Consider the following 15,540-nt stretch of genomic DNA (forward strand, 5'->3'; position numbering starts at 1 on the left):
TTAAAATTTTAGAAAACAATAAAAATATACAATCAATTATCTCCGTTAATACAAACATTTTACTAAGAAGATTTTGGCTAAAATTCTTAAGAATAATGTGTAGTACCTCGTGTTACAAGGAACGCGTCAACTTCGAGAACATCCTGTATAGTTAATAATTACATCAGTGAAGCAGCTCTATTTCCTCCCCACATATGGACAAGTGCTTCCAATGTATCATATCGCACAACAAACGCATGCGAATCATTTCATGAGAAATTTAACACAAGTTTTTACCAAAACCATACTCATTTGTATCAGTTAATTGCAGTTTCAATCCCAAATTTATGCCAAAATAAAAGGTGCATCAAAAATAAAAAAGTTAGTAGACAAACCAGACTAAAGCAAGAATTTGTCTCAAGGCAGATTGTGCAATATTATGAAACAGGGCAAATAACAAACGCGCACAATCGCCGAATTTTGGTCACCCCTCTTCGAACAAACGCAGGAGTGCGTTCATAAACGAAAAACCCGTGTGGAACTGTGACGTGCGTCCAGAGTGCGCACTGGGCACTGCCCAGAGTGAACCCAAAGCTGTGCCCAAAGGTGCGCTTGGGCGTGACCGTGACACATTTATGAACGGTTTTGCAGCGTTACTGAGAGCGTTTAGCTAAAGTAACCTAACTTCGTAATTTTACCAGTACTTGTCCGTTTACACAGGGTATTTTGGAGTATATTTTTGAATTGAATCGTCAATTTAAAAAAAAATAAAATAAAATTTTCATCATCGCTCTTTTCACTTAAAAAATTACAGTGACACTGACAAAAATTGACAGTTCACATGAAAGGGCAAAAATTTCATAATGGACACGGCCTCCTTCGACTACAATCATTTATAATAACCCTGTATTTTTAATTTGTAAATGCATGGATCAATAGTGTTGCGTCATAAACTGCCACTGTGCATGTAGGGTAATCTTTACCCGGCCAAAGAGAAGGGTGCGCCCTTCAGCTATTTTATGAACGCTTTCAGTGACGTCATCGGGTAGCACACGTCCAATTATGAACGCTCCGGTGTAAAGCGTCGTTTTCATGGTGGCTTTGCAAGCGTGGCTCGCTCGGCTAGCTTGGCTTTGGAAGAGTCGTTTTCATTTTCATGCTGGCTTGTTACTTCAAGACAGCCACGCCAACGCGCATGCGCTATTGAGCGAGCTAGCGTTGAACTGTCACATCAGCTGATTCGATTATGTAGTTGCGAGTTCGAGCGCATGCGCAAGCTTCCAAAGCCTGAGCGTTGCTTTGAAAAATAGAAATGATTCCTATTCTAGCAAAGTCCGAGCCACGCCGCGGCGTTTTTTAAAAGCTGTGCTCCCATTGGTCGAGCGGTTTCCAAGCCGAGCGAGCCACGCTTGTAAAGCCACCATGAAAACGACGCTTAACTCTCGCCTACCCCGGCGTCATTTATGAACGCACCCCTGGTGACATCTTTCTAACCTTACAAATATTGATAAAGTTAAAGACAACATTTGGATGTAATTTTTATAGTGGAGGCTTTAATTTTTCCATAAACTAAAACACGATCAGGATATTTTAGCAAGGTAATTTTATTCACGTACATTTCCTGTGTCTTCAAACAAATTGACGACTCTCTGAACCTTAAATTTTGTAAAGCCTACATTTGGATAGTGTTCCACGAGAAAACGAACTGTGTCATTGAAGTTCTTACAACACTCTCCATAGGCAAAAATTGTTTTCTTTTTCAACAATATTGAAATTTCTGCCATTCATTGTAGTTATTTTTAGAGTATTTTCAATAAATTTACACAATTTGACTTTCCTAATAAAGCGCGCCCACTTTTGACAGATTTTTAAGGGATGTACAAAATGTTGCTTGACAACTTTTCATAAATTGTTTCAAAAGGTAACTGCTCAAATACCTTCCAAATTTTGATTAAATTTTTAACAACAAAATCTAATCTTTTCGTTGAATCAGACGAGTGATTTAGTTAATTGTTTGTGTAGACACCTATTTTTTAATGTTTAACAATCTAATAATATGTAATTGCGCTTAATTTTCAATAAAGGAAACATGTATTAAAATTAATTTTTTTTAACTTGAGGTAATTTTATTATTACTAATTGAAGTTCACCGTCTAAAATATTTGTATTTTAAATTTCATAAAAATCTATTCATCTTGGTGAGTGGTCTTAGGGAAATTTTCAGCCAAGTTGAATTTAGGGATTTTTGAAAGTTCCCATGGAAAAGTGCGTTGGTACTGTTGGTAGTTGTTAAAAAATATTCAAACATTACAATAATGTACTTACAGAGACGCCGCAAAGTCTTTCTATTAATTATTTTCCAAGTTAAATTGCTCATGATTCACATGCACCGAGACATAACCTCAAACGTGTCATCTTCACATCTCATATCGTTCTCTAAAATTTTAATAACTTACTTGGGAATTTCAAAATGTTCTAGACCGACCACACTTTCCGGGCAAATTAGGTGTGATTTATAGTTTAAGAATCCGGTTAATTTTTCAAACCCAAACTTCTTTGCAATATTACTCCACACGAGCATAATTTTCGGTCGGATTGACCGAAGACGAACGCCCATGATTTTCAGACCGGGAACGGTTAAATTTAGAATCGATGTGTACGGCTTATATATTTACATTTCGCGACATATGATCGCGAGATTTGGACATAAATGCTTGACGAAGATTCTGAATCTGAATGACAGCGATGGCAGTTAATATTTGATTTACACCACACAAAAATTTGGTGGAAAAAGTAAAACTTACAAAGCTACCCATGGCTTGCTTGATCGCATCGACCACTCACCAAGATAAAGAATGGAGTATAGCTATTATCGGCGCGGACGACGGGAAATCCATTCATTTTGGCAGTGACAATAATATGACAATTTAAATCATTGCCAACTGTCTAATTTTGTCATTTGTTTTGTAAAAAAATCTAACAAAAAAAAGTTCCAGTTAGTTCGTCATTACAAAAATGAATGCATGATTTGTTCTTCAACAGACAAATGGGTTGGGCAAGGAAATGTGCAGTTCTTGGCTGTGAAAATGAAAACTCTCACCGCCATCGTTTCCCGCAACCTGACAAGTATGTGGATCTTTATAAAAGATGGGTGGAGGCTTGTGGTAATCCTATATTACATCGACGGAATCCACATGAAGTGTACAGAAGTTACAGAGTTTGTCACGCGCATTTTACATCAGAAGATATTTCTTCAAATATGTATTTGAAAAAAGGTGTTTCGGTTCCCACTTGCAATTTACCTATGCAGGACATAAATCAAACCTTAAGTACGCAATGAAATATCTATCCATACTTAAAGTCGACTCAAGTTGCAAAAAACCACTTGTCATTTGCAACAGCATTTTTTCAATATTTTTAAACCAAATAAAGGCACAAAAAGGCCAGAAAACCATAGTTTGGATTGAATATTTTCCATATAAGTACAGTTTTAAAGTAATTTCAAACGACTAATGCCATAAAATTGCTGTTGCAAATCCAAATTGATTTTTTGCAACTTGAGTCAACTTTACGAGTATATGCCGTTCACGATTATTTTAAACACGCAGGAGGCCGCGATATTTTTTTGTTAGATTGGCGTCAGGTCCTGTCATATGACGTTTCGTTTTTAAATATTCGCATTGTTGTCAATTCCGTCATTAATTTAGTTAATAAGAATTTACCCAGAACTGCCCTACAAATATGTATGTTTCATTTCAATTATAATTTTACGATTATTGTTCCTAATGCGTTCAATTATTTAAAAAATGTAACAACTTGGGAGCAGTGTTCGGTTGAATTATAACCTAAAAAAGATTTATTAAGACAAATCACAATACTGCCAACTAAAATGTCAGATTTTCATAGATAGTCCGTATTTGAAATAATCGTGAATGGTTTATATATTCATACTTATTGATTTGTCATTTATAGGCGACGAACATATGGAATCAGCTCAGCAGATCGTGACTGCACCAGCAGAACCACAGCCTTCTACTTCCTGCTGCACCACCACAAAACGTAAATATACTATAGTATGTACAGTTGCGGAATTAAAATTTCGGGCAGTATTTTTCTGTCACTTCAACAAAATCTCTGTAAACCACCTTTTACTGTCATCATGACTGAGACTGACATTCAAAAATTAAACTTTACTGTGTCAGTCACGCAGTCAATTTTGAATTTTGAGTTAATTGCACTGAGTGTAATTAAATCATCTCTTTAACATGTTGCCACAAATCACAATTTTTGAATGCCAAAAAAACAAAAACATACTAAAAGTAAAGAATGAAGTTATTAACGTAAAGGTTGTTTTAGAGTTTATATCATGACATTGACAATACTGCCCGAAATTTTAATTTCGCAACTGTATGTTTGTTTTTTAATCAAAGAACCACGACCTGTTGATTTAGGTTTGCAAATATAAAATTTTACTAAATTCGGGAAATTACACACTTGTTACATAAATAACTATTCTTTGTTTTTAAGCAAAGACGATGTTTCCACTTATTAATTGTATTTCTTTGTTTTTAAAATATTTTTTTTTTTTTGGAAATGCATGTATCTTTTTTTACTGTAGGTATTAATTTTTAAGTAGGTATTCTATAACACAGGGTTTCAGAGCTATTTGCAGCAGTTTAAATTATCTATCTGATACTGTTAACTGACTGCAAAGTGCAAATGCAAAAGAAAGCATTTGAGCACAAGACCACAATATGAACTGTTCAAATTTACTGCTTTTATTTTTAGTTCGAGAATATTATTTTCACCATAGCGCTGATTTGGCTTCAAATTTTTATTCAAATTCGTTATTAGAGTTGCCTATCTAAATTGTCTTTTATCCTGCTTTTATCTGTGATCTGAATGACAGCGATGACAGTTAATATTTGATTTACACCACACAAAAATTTGGTGGAAACTGGAAAAAGTAAAACTTACAAAGCTACCCATGGCTTGCTTGATCGCATCGACCACTCACCAAGATAAAGAATGGAGTTAGCAGGATTTGTGATTGGGCGGTAAATTAATGAAACAAATTGTCTCAAAACAAGGAGTTTTAATTCCGCCTCGACTCGATACAAGTGTGGACCCTTTGCTGGTAGATTCGTATTTCCCCGTGCTTCCCGCACGGTATTTCTCCTGCTCCCGTCGTGGGCCGTCGGTTCCCGCCGAGTACCAGCGAGATCGCCCACGCGGTGTTGACGTGGCGTTCGTGGAGTCCCACGGTTAACAGAGTAAATAATAGACAATTAATTGACAAATAGACAAAACCAAATTTACATTAGGAAAATTTTCCTTTCCCATTTTTTTCGCCACCAACTGTACGCCTTTTGAGTTTCGACAGATATTTGACGTGCAATCAACAGCGACAGAATTGTAGGTTATGTAAAATAAAAATGAACGCTACAATCAGTACTGCCAACTCAAACAGTCCTTTTTATTTTGATCACGCTGTACATTTACAAACTTTGAAACATTATTTTCGGTTGACTTCTTCAACCTTACTACTGCTTCATTTCTTGTTTATAACCCTTCTAATTGAGGTTAGATGAAGTTATTAGGAGTACATACATGAAATAAAACTCTTATTCGTATGTTTAGGCATGTTTCGGAAGTACCAAAAGTGTGCAATACCAGGCTGCCTGCACCGATTTGACCCATTCGATATGACCAGCAATGTAAAGTTCTTCTGCTTTCCTAGAAACGATGAGCGATGTTTGGAATGGTTGCAGGCCATAAAGAACAAGCAGCTTCAAAACACAGCCCTCAGTACTGTACGAAATTGTTACAGTGTTTGTGAAGATCATTTTGAAACATGTATGTTTCAAACAGTACAAAGGGTAAAACTCAATAGGAATGCTAGACCAACTCTTTTATTACCAAGTAAAATAATTTTACATTGTATAATTAATTTTTTCTAGCACACTTTTTAAATTTTGTAGGAAATGGAAATAGACAAGTAATGGAAGCACCATTATTACCACCATCTGTGCCTGCTGAACCTCAAGGTATAAAACTGTAACCTCCAATTAGGTATACATAATTGTTTTTTCAACCCTCCACCACCCGGCGGCACGTCAATTTTGCCGGGGTACATACACTATTACGGATATTACTATCAAGTAATAGTGCAGTGCTAATCAACATAATTACCGGCGTCTCGCCTCCACATTTTGACTTTGTTGTGTTTTATTATGTTCTGTGTCAATGTTAAGGAACTTCCTCACGATATGACATGAGTATAATAATATACCTTTTTGAATTTCAACTACCAATGCGTTACCTAAATCCAGAATTTTTAAAAAGAGATTGCGGAACTATTCCCGTCGCTGAAATTACAAGTGGTAAAATCGAATTTTTTTCTAATTATTAGTTATATTGCAATATATTTTATCTAATGCTGAATCATAACCATTACAATAGTGATGGCAAAGAATGACAATGTGCAGCATTGCTTACACGTTCATTAATATTCACTCTACACATAGCACCTAGTGCAAATCTGTTGATTTTATTGATTTGACGGCCAATTTTTCAAAAAATTAAAATTCTTAAACAGGTTGAAAAGCTGTGACGTTGGATAAACCATTGTAATGTATTAGTCTGCAATGTATATTATTAGTCACTCAAGAAAATTGGCCATTCGCCACACAGGCTCATGAGAAAACTTTTTCTTTCATGACTAATGTAACACATTCCGCACTTAATTATGCAATAAATAATAATTATTAACCTTCATTTTAAGAACCATCAATAATGTGTTATACCTTCATTAACCTTTATTAATGACATGGTTTAATATTTGCAGATCAAATTGCTCCGGAGTTATCAGCTGCTATGGAAAAAAGTCAGGAGGTATCATCAATGCTGGACACAGATCCTCATGCAGGACTGTTTACTCCTCCTGATACTGTTCCAAGTACTTCAAAGGGACAAGCAACTGTTGGTAATTATCAAAATATGTATTTTAAAAGAGTATTAGTTGCTTTTCAAATACTGTAATGTCTGGAGTTACTCATTGGGGTTCTTGCCCGATCCAAGAGCTAAGACCTTTACGTCTTAAACCACCTCCCCCCGTCCTCTTAAGGACTGTAATAACCCAATATTGCTAGCCTTACGCCAAAATGCAAATTTAAATTATCGAAAAAAAGTGTTATAACCAGTGTGAATTTCACATATTTACCATTTCTGGTGTAGCATGTTCTCATGGACTTACCAACTCAACTCCACACTTCATATATATATCTATATATCTAATATTTTTTAAAGAAAGCATTATTATCGATGAGTTTTGAATTTTGACATTTTTACTATTTGCAGGTGAGTCTGTGTATATTCTTTGGTTGTTAGTTGAACCTGATAGAGTCGGCATTTATTCTCCTCTTTATCTATGTTGCAGACTACAAAGTTGGTGGCCTGTGCGTTTTTGTTTTGGATAATATTAGAGATAACATGGATATGAAAAAGATGAGGTTCTGTCAGTTCCAAAAGGAACGCTGTAGTAAAAGATTAATAAAGATGGTGTCGTTAAACAATGTGATCTTCAAAGGTCGAGGAGTGGTAGCAGTTGAGGTAACTGCAGAAATGATCTTAATTACAAATTCCGGTAGTTTGGACATTTTTAATCAACATGTGATTAAAAAAACCGAAATACTTTCTTATGATTATGAAGAAGACGACACCAGCGTGGAAGTAATTTTTCATCCACCAAAGCCGTCAATAACATTGACATTCGTCAATGATGCCCAACGGGACATATTTTTGGAGCTCCTGAGAGAGCTATTAGATCTATCGAGGTAAGAAAACCTTTATTTCGCAAAGTATTGTGATAGTAACAGTACAAATCTTTGTTGCAGAAGTGATAGTAGTCAAGATACCTCCACCGAAGAGCCAATTCAGGAAGAGGCTCATTAGCAGCTCGTTAGTGTAAAATAAAAACATTTAAATGTCGGTATACGGGATTTTTGAAATACAGTGTGATTTTGAAAGTGGTGCAGATATTTTAACCTGAGGTAGTACAAGAGAATCAAAGGAATCACTTTGTTTGGGAAACGCTGAAAAATTTTAGATTTGGCGGGCAGTTTTGACGTACGTCCAACCGCCTAAAAAGTTAAGTTTTTATGTCATTTGAGGTTATGTTTGACTATTATCGTTTAACTTTTTTGAGTTTCATCGTGAATTTTCGCTAATATTTTATTGTTATATTGTGCCTGTCAATCACTAGGCGGTCTCAGAAAATTTTCTGGGTAATACCCCAGGTAATTTTTTTTGTCCGAAACCGAGTGATTGACAAGCTATGACAAGCACAATATCACAATAAATTTCTTTAAGTAGGGTCTTTCACGGGGGTCTTTGTTCGGTTTATTTATGGCTTAAGTCAAAATTCCTTATACATAAAAATAAAAGGACTATATTCACTCAGTGCTGCACAGTGCACATACAGTGAGTTTTTTTTAAGACTGGCCATAGGGTTTTACATGCTAATTTTTCAACACACTGTTAACTTTTGTTCCGATGAAAATATTCAAACCATTTTTGGAATAAAGTTGGAAGATTTTTTAAACTATCAGATAGATTACAATTCAATATCCCAAACTGTCGAAAAAATTGTGAAAAAAATATTTTCAGGGCGCCGAAATAATAGTACGTCGAGCGGCCGCCAGAGTAGCGCCATTGTCGGCTCAACCAGCACCTGACGATCTCCACTTTTGGACGCTTTCGGCGCGCTAAAAAATATTTTTTTCACAACTTTTTCGACAGTTTGGGATATTGAATTGCAATCTATCCGATAGTTTGAAAAATCTCTCAACTTTGTTCCAAAAATGGTTTGAATATTTTCATCAGAACAAAAGTTAACAGGGGGTTGAAAAATTAGCATGTAAAACCCTATGGCCAGTCTTAAAAAAAACTCACTGTATACAAATCTAATAATTATCAAGAAAAAGGATTCTCAGTAGATTCTCACACAAATTTTTATAATATACAAACTGAAAAGTAATTGTGCCCTCGCCGCGACTGCAAATAAAAAAAAAACTTACGAAAAGGAAATTGTATTAAAAAACGTCCTCGACGCTAATCTTCTACGCCGCCCACGATCGGCGGGACCGTTCCCTCGGGCCTCACCTCGTTTCCCAAAAAAAAAGGAGCGGTCGACGTCTCTGGAGATTCGGACGTAGAGTTCTCTTAGCGGCGTCCAAATATCCAACCAATAGCAACCACTCTTATTTACTAACTTTACTAATAAATCGACCTGGTCGAACTACAGAACGGTCGAATGAAATAGCGTTGCTGTACATCCCCACCTAATGTCCCTTCACCAAGCGACTGGAGTCTACCTCTTCCTCGGGCCCACGGTGGACGACGAAATCCGGGCGTGGAATCTAACTCCGCTCTCTGCGTTCAGTTCTCCGCGAACCTTCCGTGGGGGATCCGCAAATCCGCTCCTCGGCGTCTGGGTTTGAACTCCCTGGACTTTCCTTCCAGCCTCACCCTCTTCGGACCCTCGACGTTTGCACACCCTTTTCTCGCCGCTCAACCACTCGCCCTTGTAGCCCCCTTCACACTCCGGCACCGTTCTGACCACCAACCAAGACAAAAAACAACAAAACGAAGAACGAAAGACAAAAGCCCAAAGACCTCTGACCAAGATCGGAAGTGTCACTGTTTCCCCCGTTTTATATCCTTTCGCTCCTCTCAATTGGACTCTTGTTTTCGGCGGAAAACGGGAATCGCCGCGGGTTGTACGCACGGTGATCGGATATTCGAGAAACACTTGATAGATAGTTCAAAATCCTAGCACGATTGGTAAATGGTAAAACGAATGATCACTCGGACTCGATACGACTCAACCATTCGATTACGAGATATTCATTCGGTGGTTCGGTCATTTGGTTCTCATTGTTTTAATCTAGTGATTTTATTTCTTCCCGCATTAGTAAGGGTAGCAGAGATTAGTTTCGTTTACTTCACTAAGATTCCAAAAAAGAACTTGATGTGAAAATTGAAATTTGCGTATCATGAGACCCGCCTTGGTATCATTCATAATCGTCCATCCGAATATCACTCGTTATTCAAAGCAACTGCGCATGCGAATCATTCATAATCGGACAATCCGAATGATCATTCGATTATACAAAGCGATTATTTCGATTAATTCGATTATGGAAATATATCGATTATGCCCAACACTAGTTTGTGTAAATTTCTTGGAAAATAAACATTTCATTTCTACGGTAGGTACCTTCTGGGGAAATTGTTACAACCTGGCATCTCTACCAATTTTCTTTGCATTTTACCTAATACTTTTTAAGTTAATTGAAGCATATTAATTAATCAAACAGGTGGACCTGAACACACTCATATTGCATTATCGAAGTGATTCTTTCGCAGAAACTAAAATCCACTGAAACTGTCTGGAAACGTTTCAATTTAGTTTGAAACAAGAAGAGCTTATTTTAAACGACACTAGAAGAATATATAATATTTGTCAAACGCTTCCAAGATTTTAACAGCGTGATGGCGAATAATGATTTTTTTCTAGTTTGCGTTCGTACTGATGCTATTACGATACTGTTTTGCGTATCGTAATAGGAAAAGGCGTGATATAATAATAATACTAAAAACAGTGAAATTTAATTTTTTAATGTTGACGGATACTGTGGTGTCGCGGCAGACCGCAGACGTGACCTTGGGTGGAATCCTTCAACTAAATTCCACAGACTTTCAAATTATTTTTTTCATTGAAAAAGTGGCAAAGTAGAAAAATACTGTATGACATCTCGTTTATAAGGCATTTTATCGCACTCCTTTAGGGCACTCCTCGCTACGCTCGTCGTGCTGTAAACCCGTGCGTGCGATAAAATGCTTGTTATAAGACTCGTATCATAATATACTATTATACACAATTTATGATAGCAACGAAACAACAACAATTGACCATTTCTACATCAACGATTAATAATGACATAGATTACTTCGGAAAAGGTATTTCAATTTGCTTTTTTTTTGTTATAATTTTCAGATTTTAGTGCAGGTAATAAAAAATAACGTATGATACACGTTTATAAGGGCCTTTAAAGCACTTGCGACGTTAAAAGCACTCCGCTACGCGTCGTGCTCTTAAACTCGTCGCGCGTACTTTAAAGGGCTTCCTTATAAACTTGTATCACACTATTACATAATTGCAATTCATTTAAGTACTATGGCGGCCAAAAAATTTCGGCCGTCATTTTTCCGTCATTTCAAAAAAATCGGTGTAGTCCATTCCTTATTGTCATTATGATTGATGTTTTTACTTGTCACTTTTGAAAGTCAAGCAAAATGCCATCGGTATCAAATTTTAATAAAATCAAAATAGTAACTCTTGCACAAAGAGGAATGTCCCAAGCTCAGATTTCGATGGACCTTCGTATACCTAAAAGTACAATTTCGTCCATTCTTGAGAAATGGAGACAAAATGGAATGGAACTATTGAAAGACGCCAAGGCTCAGGGAGGCCTAGCACATTTACTGCAGAAGAAGATAATATGCTTCTCAATAGATTACGCAATAGCCCTTTTATGACGGCTGTTGAAGGGGTAAATACAAGCAAATACAACGGAAAGGAGCGGTCGATTTTCGGCAAACATATAGGCATGGATTTTAGTAGATAGACCTGGGCTAATGTTGTCTCTAGAAGATCGGCTCAACAGTGATGTTTATGTTAGGATTCTTGAAGACGTGATGATGCCTTTAGTTTCAAGAATTTTTCCGAATTTTAACTTCATATTTCAACAAGACAATTGTTCAATGCATTCAGCACATAGGGTAGCAGAATGGTAGCATAAACGTTCTTGATTGGCCAAGTCGCAGTCCAGATTTTTGGTTCGTAATTTGCAACAACGACAAGTAATTCGGAATAGGGCAGAACTTTTAACTGCGATTACTAATGCATGGCAATCATTACATAGGAATTATCACAGAGATTTATGCCTCTCCATCTCGCGTCGTGTAAGACGAGTTATTGACGCCAATGGAGCAATGACCAAGTATTGATTTTAAACTTCATTCATTTTATCTTTTGATTTAGCTAAGTACTTAAACAAAAATAAATGTTTCATTTCCTTGTCTTTGCCTTAATGTTTTTCGTTTGATTTTTTAAAAACTACGGCATACTCGTGTAATTTCCACGGTTCTCTGTTTGGTACTTTAATCCAAAAATAGCCGCAAGTCTGCCTCTAGTCTCTAGTGCCACTAGCGACTAGCGGTCGTGTGGTAATTGTGTAAGAGTGGAACTTGTCCTTTGTATTCACAAAATTTGAACTGATGGACTGAATGACAGATTGTCAAAATGACAATAACGATAACAAAGCGAGGTTATTGGTGCTTAAGGGTAGTTTACACTTCATGTCAGGGCCTTGAAAGTGACGGACGAAATTTTTTGGCCGCAATAGTACGTAGCTATCGTACAGATCGGGGATAATGCGTGATAACGTTAATAAAACAATTATCCATCTACCACGATCCTTTGCTTAACACTTGAAAAAAAAACACTTAACAAAAATGATTGATTAATCATACAATTAGATTACACAAAACTGCACTTGTTGGACGTTGGTGTAGGTATAATACAGGATGTCCCAAAAATGGCGTACTAACGGTGCACTACGGTGTAGAAGAGATTACCGTAAACGCCAGAAGAATGTTAAAAAAATTCTATTGGACTTATTTTTTGATTTGGCGGTCTTTGAATGTGGCACTGAACAGGTCAATTATTTTGAAATATATGTATGAAATTGTCATGACAGCTACGTCTAATCGTACATATTATCACAAAGTACGGTTGGCTTAAAAAAAACGGGAATTGTCAGAAAAAGTTCTGTCAGATTTTATTAAATTTTTATAGTTTGAAACGGCTTTTTAGAATTTAGGTTAAAAAACTGCACTTATGTGTCAGAAATACTACTGTCAAACAGACATAAATTGACAAATTAAATTTCCAATTCACACTAGGTCAAATTTCATTTCCCGTTTTTTTTGAAGCCAGCTGTACAAGATCACTCACTATCAATATCTAATCCTGCATAATAGAGAATTTTGAAGTTTTGGAAATCGAAAAAAATATTTTAAATCCTCTACGGTAACATTGCAAGGTAATGATGTATGAATATATCATTGTTTACATTGTATTATCGTTAATAATATTAATAAAAATAATTGATTTTTTGTCGGAAACATTTTTTCCATATTTTTTTCATGTACATTTAAGCGTCCTCGATAAGAGGTAGTAAGTAGTTTGTACGCCATTTTTGTATGTAACGATTAAGAATAATAATAATTCTGTTTTTTTTTACTTTTTATTTAATTTTTATCGACAGTATTTATCTAGATTCTTGCGACTACAATATATAAATTACTCGTTCAAGCATACTGTGCGCACCATCGCATTGACAACTTTATAGGGATCGACATTCGCCGTGGGGCGTCTGTCTTCAAAATAGCCCTTTTGCTTTTGGGCCACTCTTCTGTTAATCCGGACGCTGACACCTCTATCCGCAACCCCCCATGTAAACTTGTCGATCGAGCTAGTTTCGTACTGGCCCGTTAACCTCAACTGGTTATCCTTTCCTCCGTGGGGATCATACACTTTAATGTGGTCCTCGTGTTTCTTTTCTAGTTTCTTCATAGCTTCCTCCATGAATTTGTAACCCCCGTCTTCCCTCATCTCTTTTGTGGAGAAATTTGTATGACATCCAGCGCCGTTCCAATTGGGGAATGGCTTAGGGTGGAACGAGATGACCACTCCGTAATCCTCGGCGATCCTCTGGAGCAAATATCTGGACATCCAGAGATCATCTGCGGCTTTGATGCCGATTGTGGGTCCGGTTTGAAACTCCCATTGGGACGGAGTCACTTCGGCGTTCGATCCTGCGATGTCGACACCACAAAAAAGGAGACATCGATAGAGAGACTCTATGACTTCGCGACCGTAAGCCCTGTCGGCCCCCACTGAACAGTAGTAAGAACCGCAAGGAGAGGGTTCTCCTAACATCACCGGCCAGCCGAAAGGCCTGTTGTTCACATCCATCAACTGGAACTCCTGCTCGAAGCCAAACATTGGTTCCTTGTCGCAGACTTGGTTCAAAGTCTCCATGCACTGGTGGCGGTGATTGGAGCACGTCGGTTTGCCATCGTGGCTGTACGTCTCGCACAAGACAAGTTTATTGTTACCTTGGGTTATGGGGTCACTGTACAGAGCTATAGGGCACAGGATTACGTCAGACGATTGGACGTCTGATAAATACGTCGCGCTACCGTCGAAGTCCCAATTAGGACAGTCTTTATGTGAACTCGGAGTGTAATCCATCGTTCTGGTTTTGGCCCTTACATTTTGACCCGTTCCGTCTATCCAGACGTACGTCGCTTGAACTTTACAGTTGGCAATGGGGAGTTTTCTGTACCTGTCCCAAATTTTCTTGTTAATTTTCCAATTTGGGGACCAATCTAGGTGGACGTGTCGGCAAAAATTTTTACATGCGTTTACTATTTTGGGATTCAACAAAAACCTCATTTTGGTAGACAAATAAAAGATATATAAAAAAAACAGAATATCTAAAAAACTGTCAGTGTCAAGATCAAGCTAGGATAGCTTTGATAAAAAGTACAACATCCAACAAAGAATCAAAAATTCATTTGTGATAAATTAGTATTTTGCTGCATTTGTCCCACACCCGTAACAAATTGTAGAAGGAAAATTTAGAAAATTCTTGGGTACTAGACATGTTTATTTTTGGCAAAAAAAAAACTAACACATTAAAACTATTTATAATATCTTAACAGAGTGGTTAAAACCATTAACAATACAGACTTCTTAAGCATTTAAATGATTATGTACATATATTGTATATAAATTAAAATTTAAAGGTGGAATGTTGCTGTTCAATTATTTAAGTTCATTACCCTAAAATAAAATGTTGCATTACATTATAAAAAAGACATGACATTGATAATGCCTTACCCATTCTTTTGCCATTACCAGTAGAGTGTGTCGGTCCAGTTGAGGGCCAATGAGAGGGTTCATCTGTGCTACATAGCAGCACAACCAGCTGAAACAGTTAATTCTTGTACTTTGAACAAGTTTAATGATGTAATAATTGTGTTACATGTTTGTGGCATAACAGAAAAAATTTACCAAGATTTGAGCCAGTGAATAATGAGAATCATGTGATCAAAAATGTAATGAGCTAAGATACTTACAACAACCAACATGTTACTCCTGTTAGCATGAGAATAACTTGGATGATGCTGTAACAATAAAAATAAGTTTATTTTGTGGTTTTTCGGGTGTTTTCTTCATAAAAACCTTACCCCCTGTTTGGTCCTTTGGGTACAATTATGGGCAGAACGATACCAACGCCGCCCCAAAAAACTGTAAATACGATGAAAGGAACCGCTGCCGCACCCATTATGCTTCGGAACACAGAAAAGTGAGATAAATACGAAAATTTATGAAAAACTTTTAACCAACTTTGCTACTCCACAAAT

General features: G+C 36.8%; 3 protein-coding genes across 5 annotated transcripts; 1 reads left to right on the forward strand and 2 right to left on the reverse strand.

Moving 5' to 3' along the window:
• The first annotated feature begins 1,167 nt into the window (after positions 1 to 1,167).
• Positions 1,168 to 15,500, forward strand: LOC138134649 (uncharacterized). 3 transcript variants are annotated; one of them, XM_069053040.1, is made up of 8 exons: positions 1,168 to 1,577; positions 3,022 to 3,105; positions 3,952 to 4,038; positions 5,720 to 5,901; positions 5,961 to 6,026; positions 6,827 to 6,964; positions 7,418 to 7,814; positions 7,875 to 15,500. In XM_069053040.1, exons 2-8 carry the CDS (start codon positions 3,026 to 3,028, stop codon positions 7,930 to 7,932), a joined length of 1,008 nt encoding a protein of 335 aa, XP_068909141.1. In that variant the 5' UTR covers positions 1,168 to 1,577; positions 3,022 to 3,025; the 3' UTR covers positions 7,933 to 15,500. The 3 variants fall into 3 exon arrangements, with proteins under 3 accessions (XP_068909141.1, XP_068909139.1, XP_068909138.1); XM_069053038.1 differs by having other exon boundaries at positions 1,169 to 1,577; positions 5,620 to 5,901; XM_069053037.1 differs by having other exon boundaries at positions 1,170 to 1,577; positions 3,022 to 3,308; positions 5,620 to 5,901.
• LOC138134652 (glutamine synthetase-like) lies at positions 13,409 to 14,566 on the reverse strand. Its single transcript, XM_069053044.1, has one exon. It carries the CDS (start codon positions 14,564 to 14,566, stop codon positions 13,409 to 13,411), a length of 1,158 nt encoding a protein of 385 aa, XP_068909145.1.
• On the reverse strand, positions 14,805 to 15,501 carry LOC138134659 (V-type proton ATPase subunit e 2-like). The gene is made up of 4 exons (XM_069053052.1): positions 15,364 to 15,501; positions 15,253 to 15,300; positions 15,014 to 15,101; positions 14,805 to 14,956 (listed from the first exon to the last, which is right to left on the reverse strand). The coding sequence occupies exons 1-4, from the start codon at positions 15,459 to 15,461 to the stop codon at positions 14,939 to 14,941; spliced, it is 252 nt and encodes an 83-aa protein (XP_068909153.1). The 5' UTR covers positions 15,462 to 15,501; the 3' UTR covers positions 14,805 to 14,938.
• Between the last annotated feature and the right edge of the window lie 39 nt (positions 15,502 to 15,540).

Source organism: Tenebrio molitor, chromosome 7 (genome assembly GCF_963966145.1).
Source record: "Tenebrio molitor chromosome 7, icTenMoli1.1, whole genome shotgun sequence".
NCBI classification, from domain to species: Eukaryota; Metazoa; Arthropoda; class Insecta; order Coleoptera; family Tenebrionidae; genus Tenebrio; species Tenebrio molitor.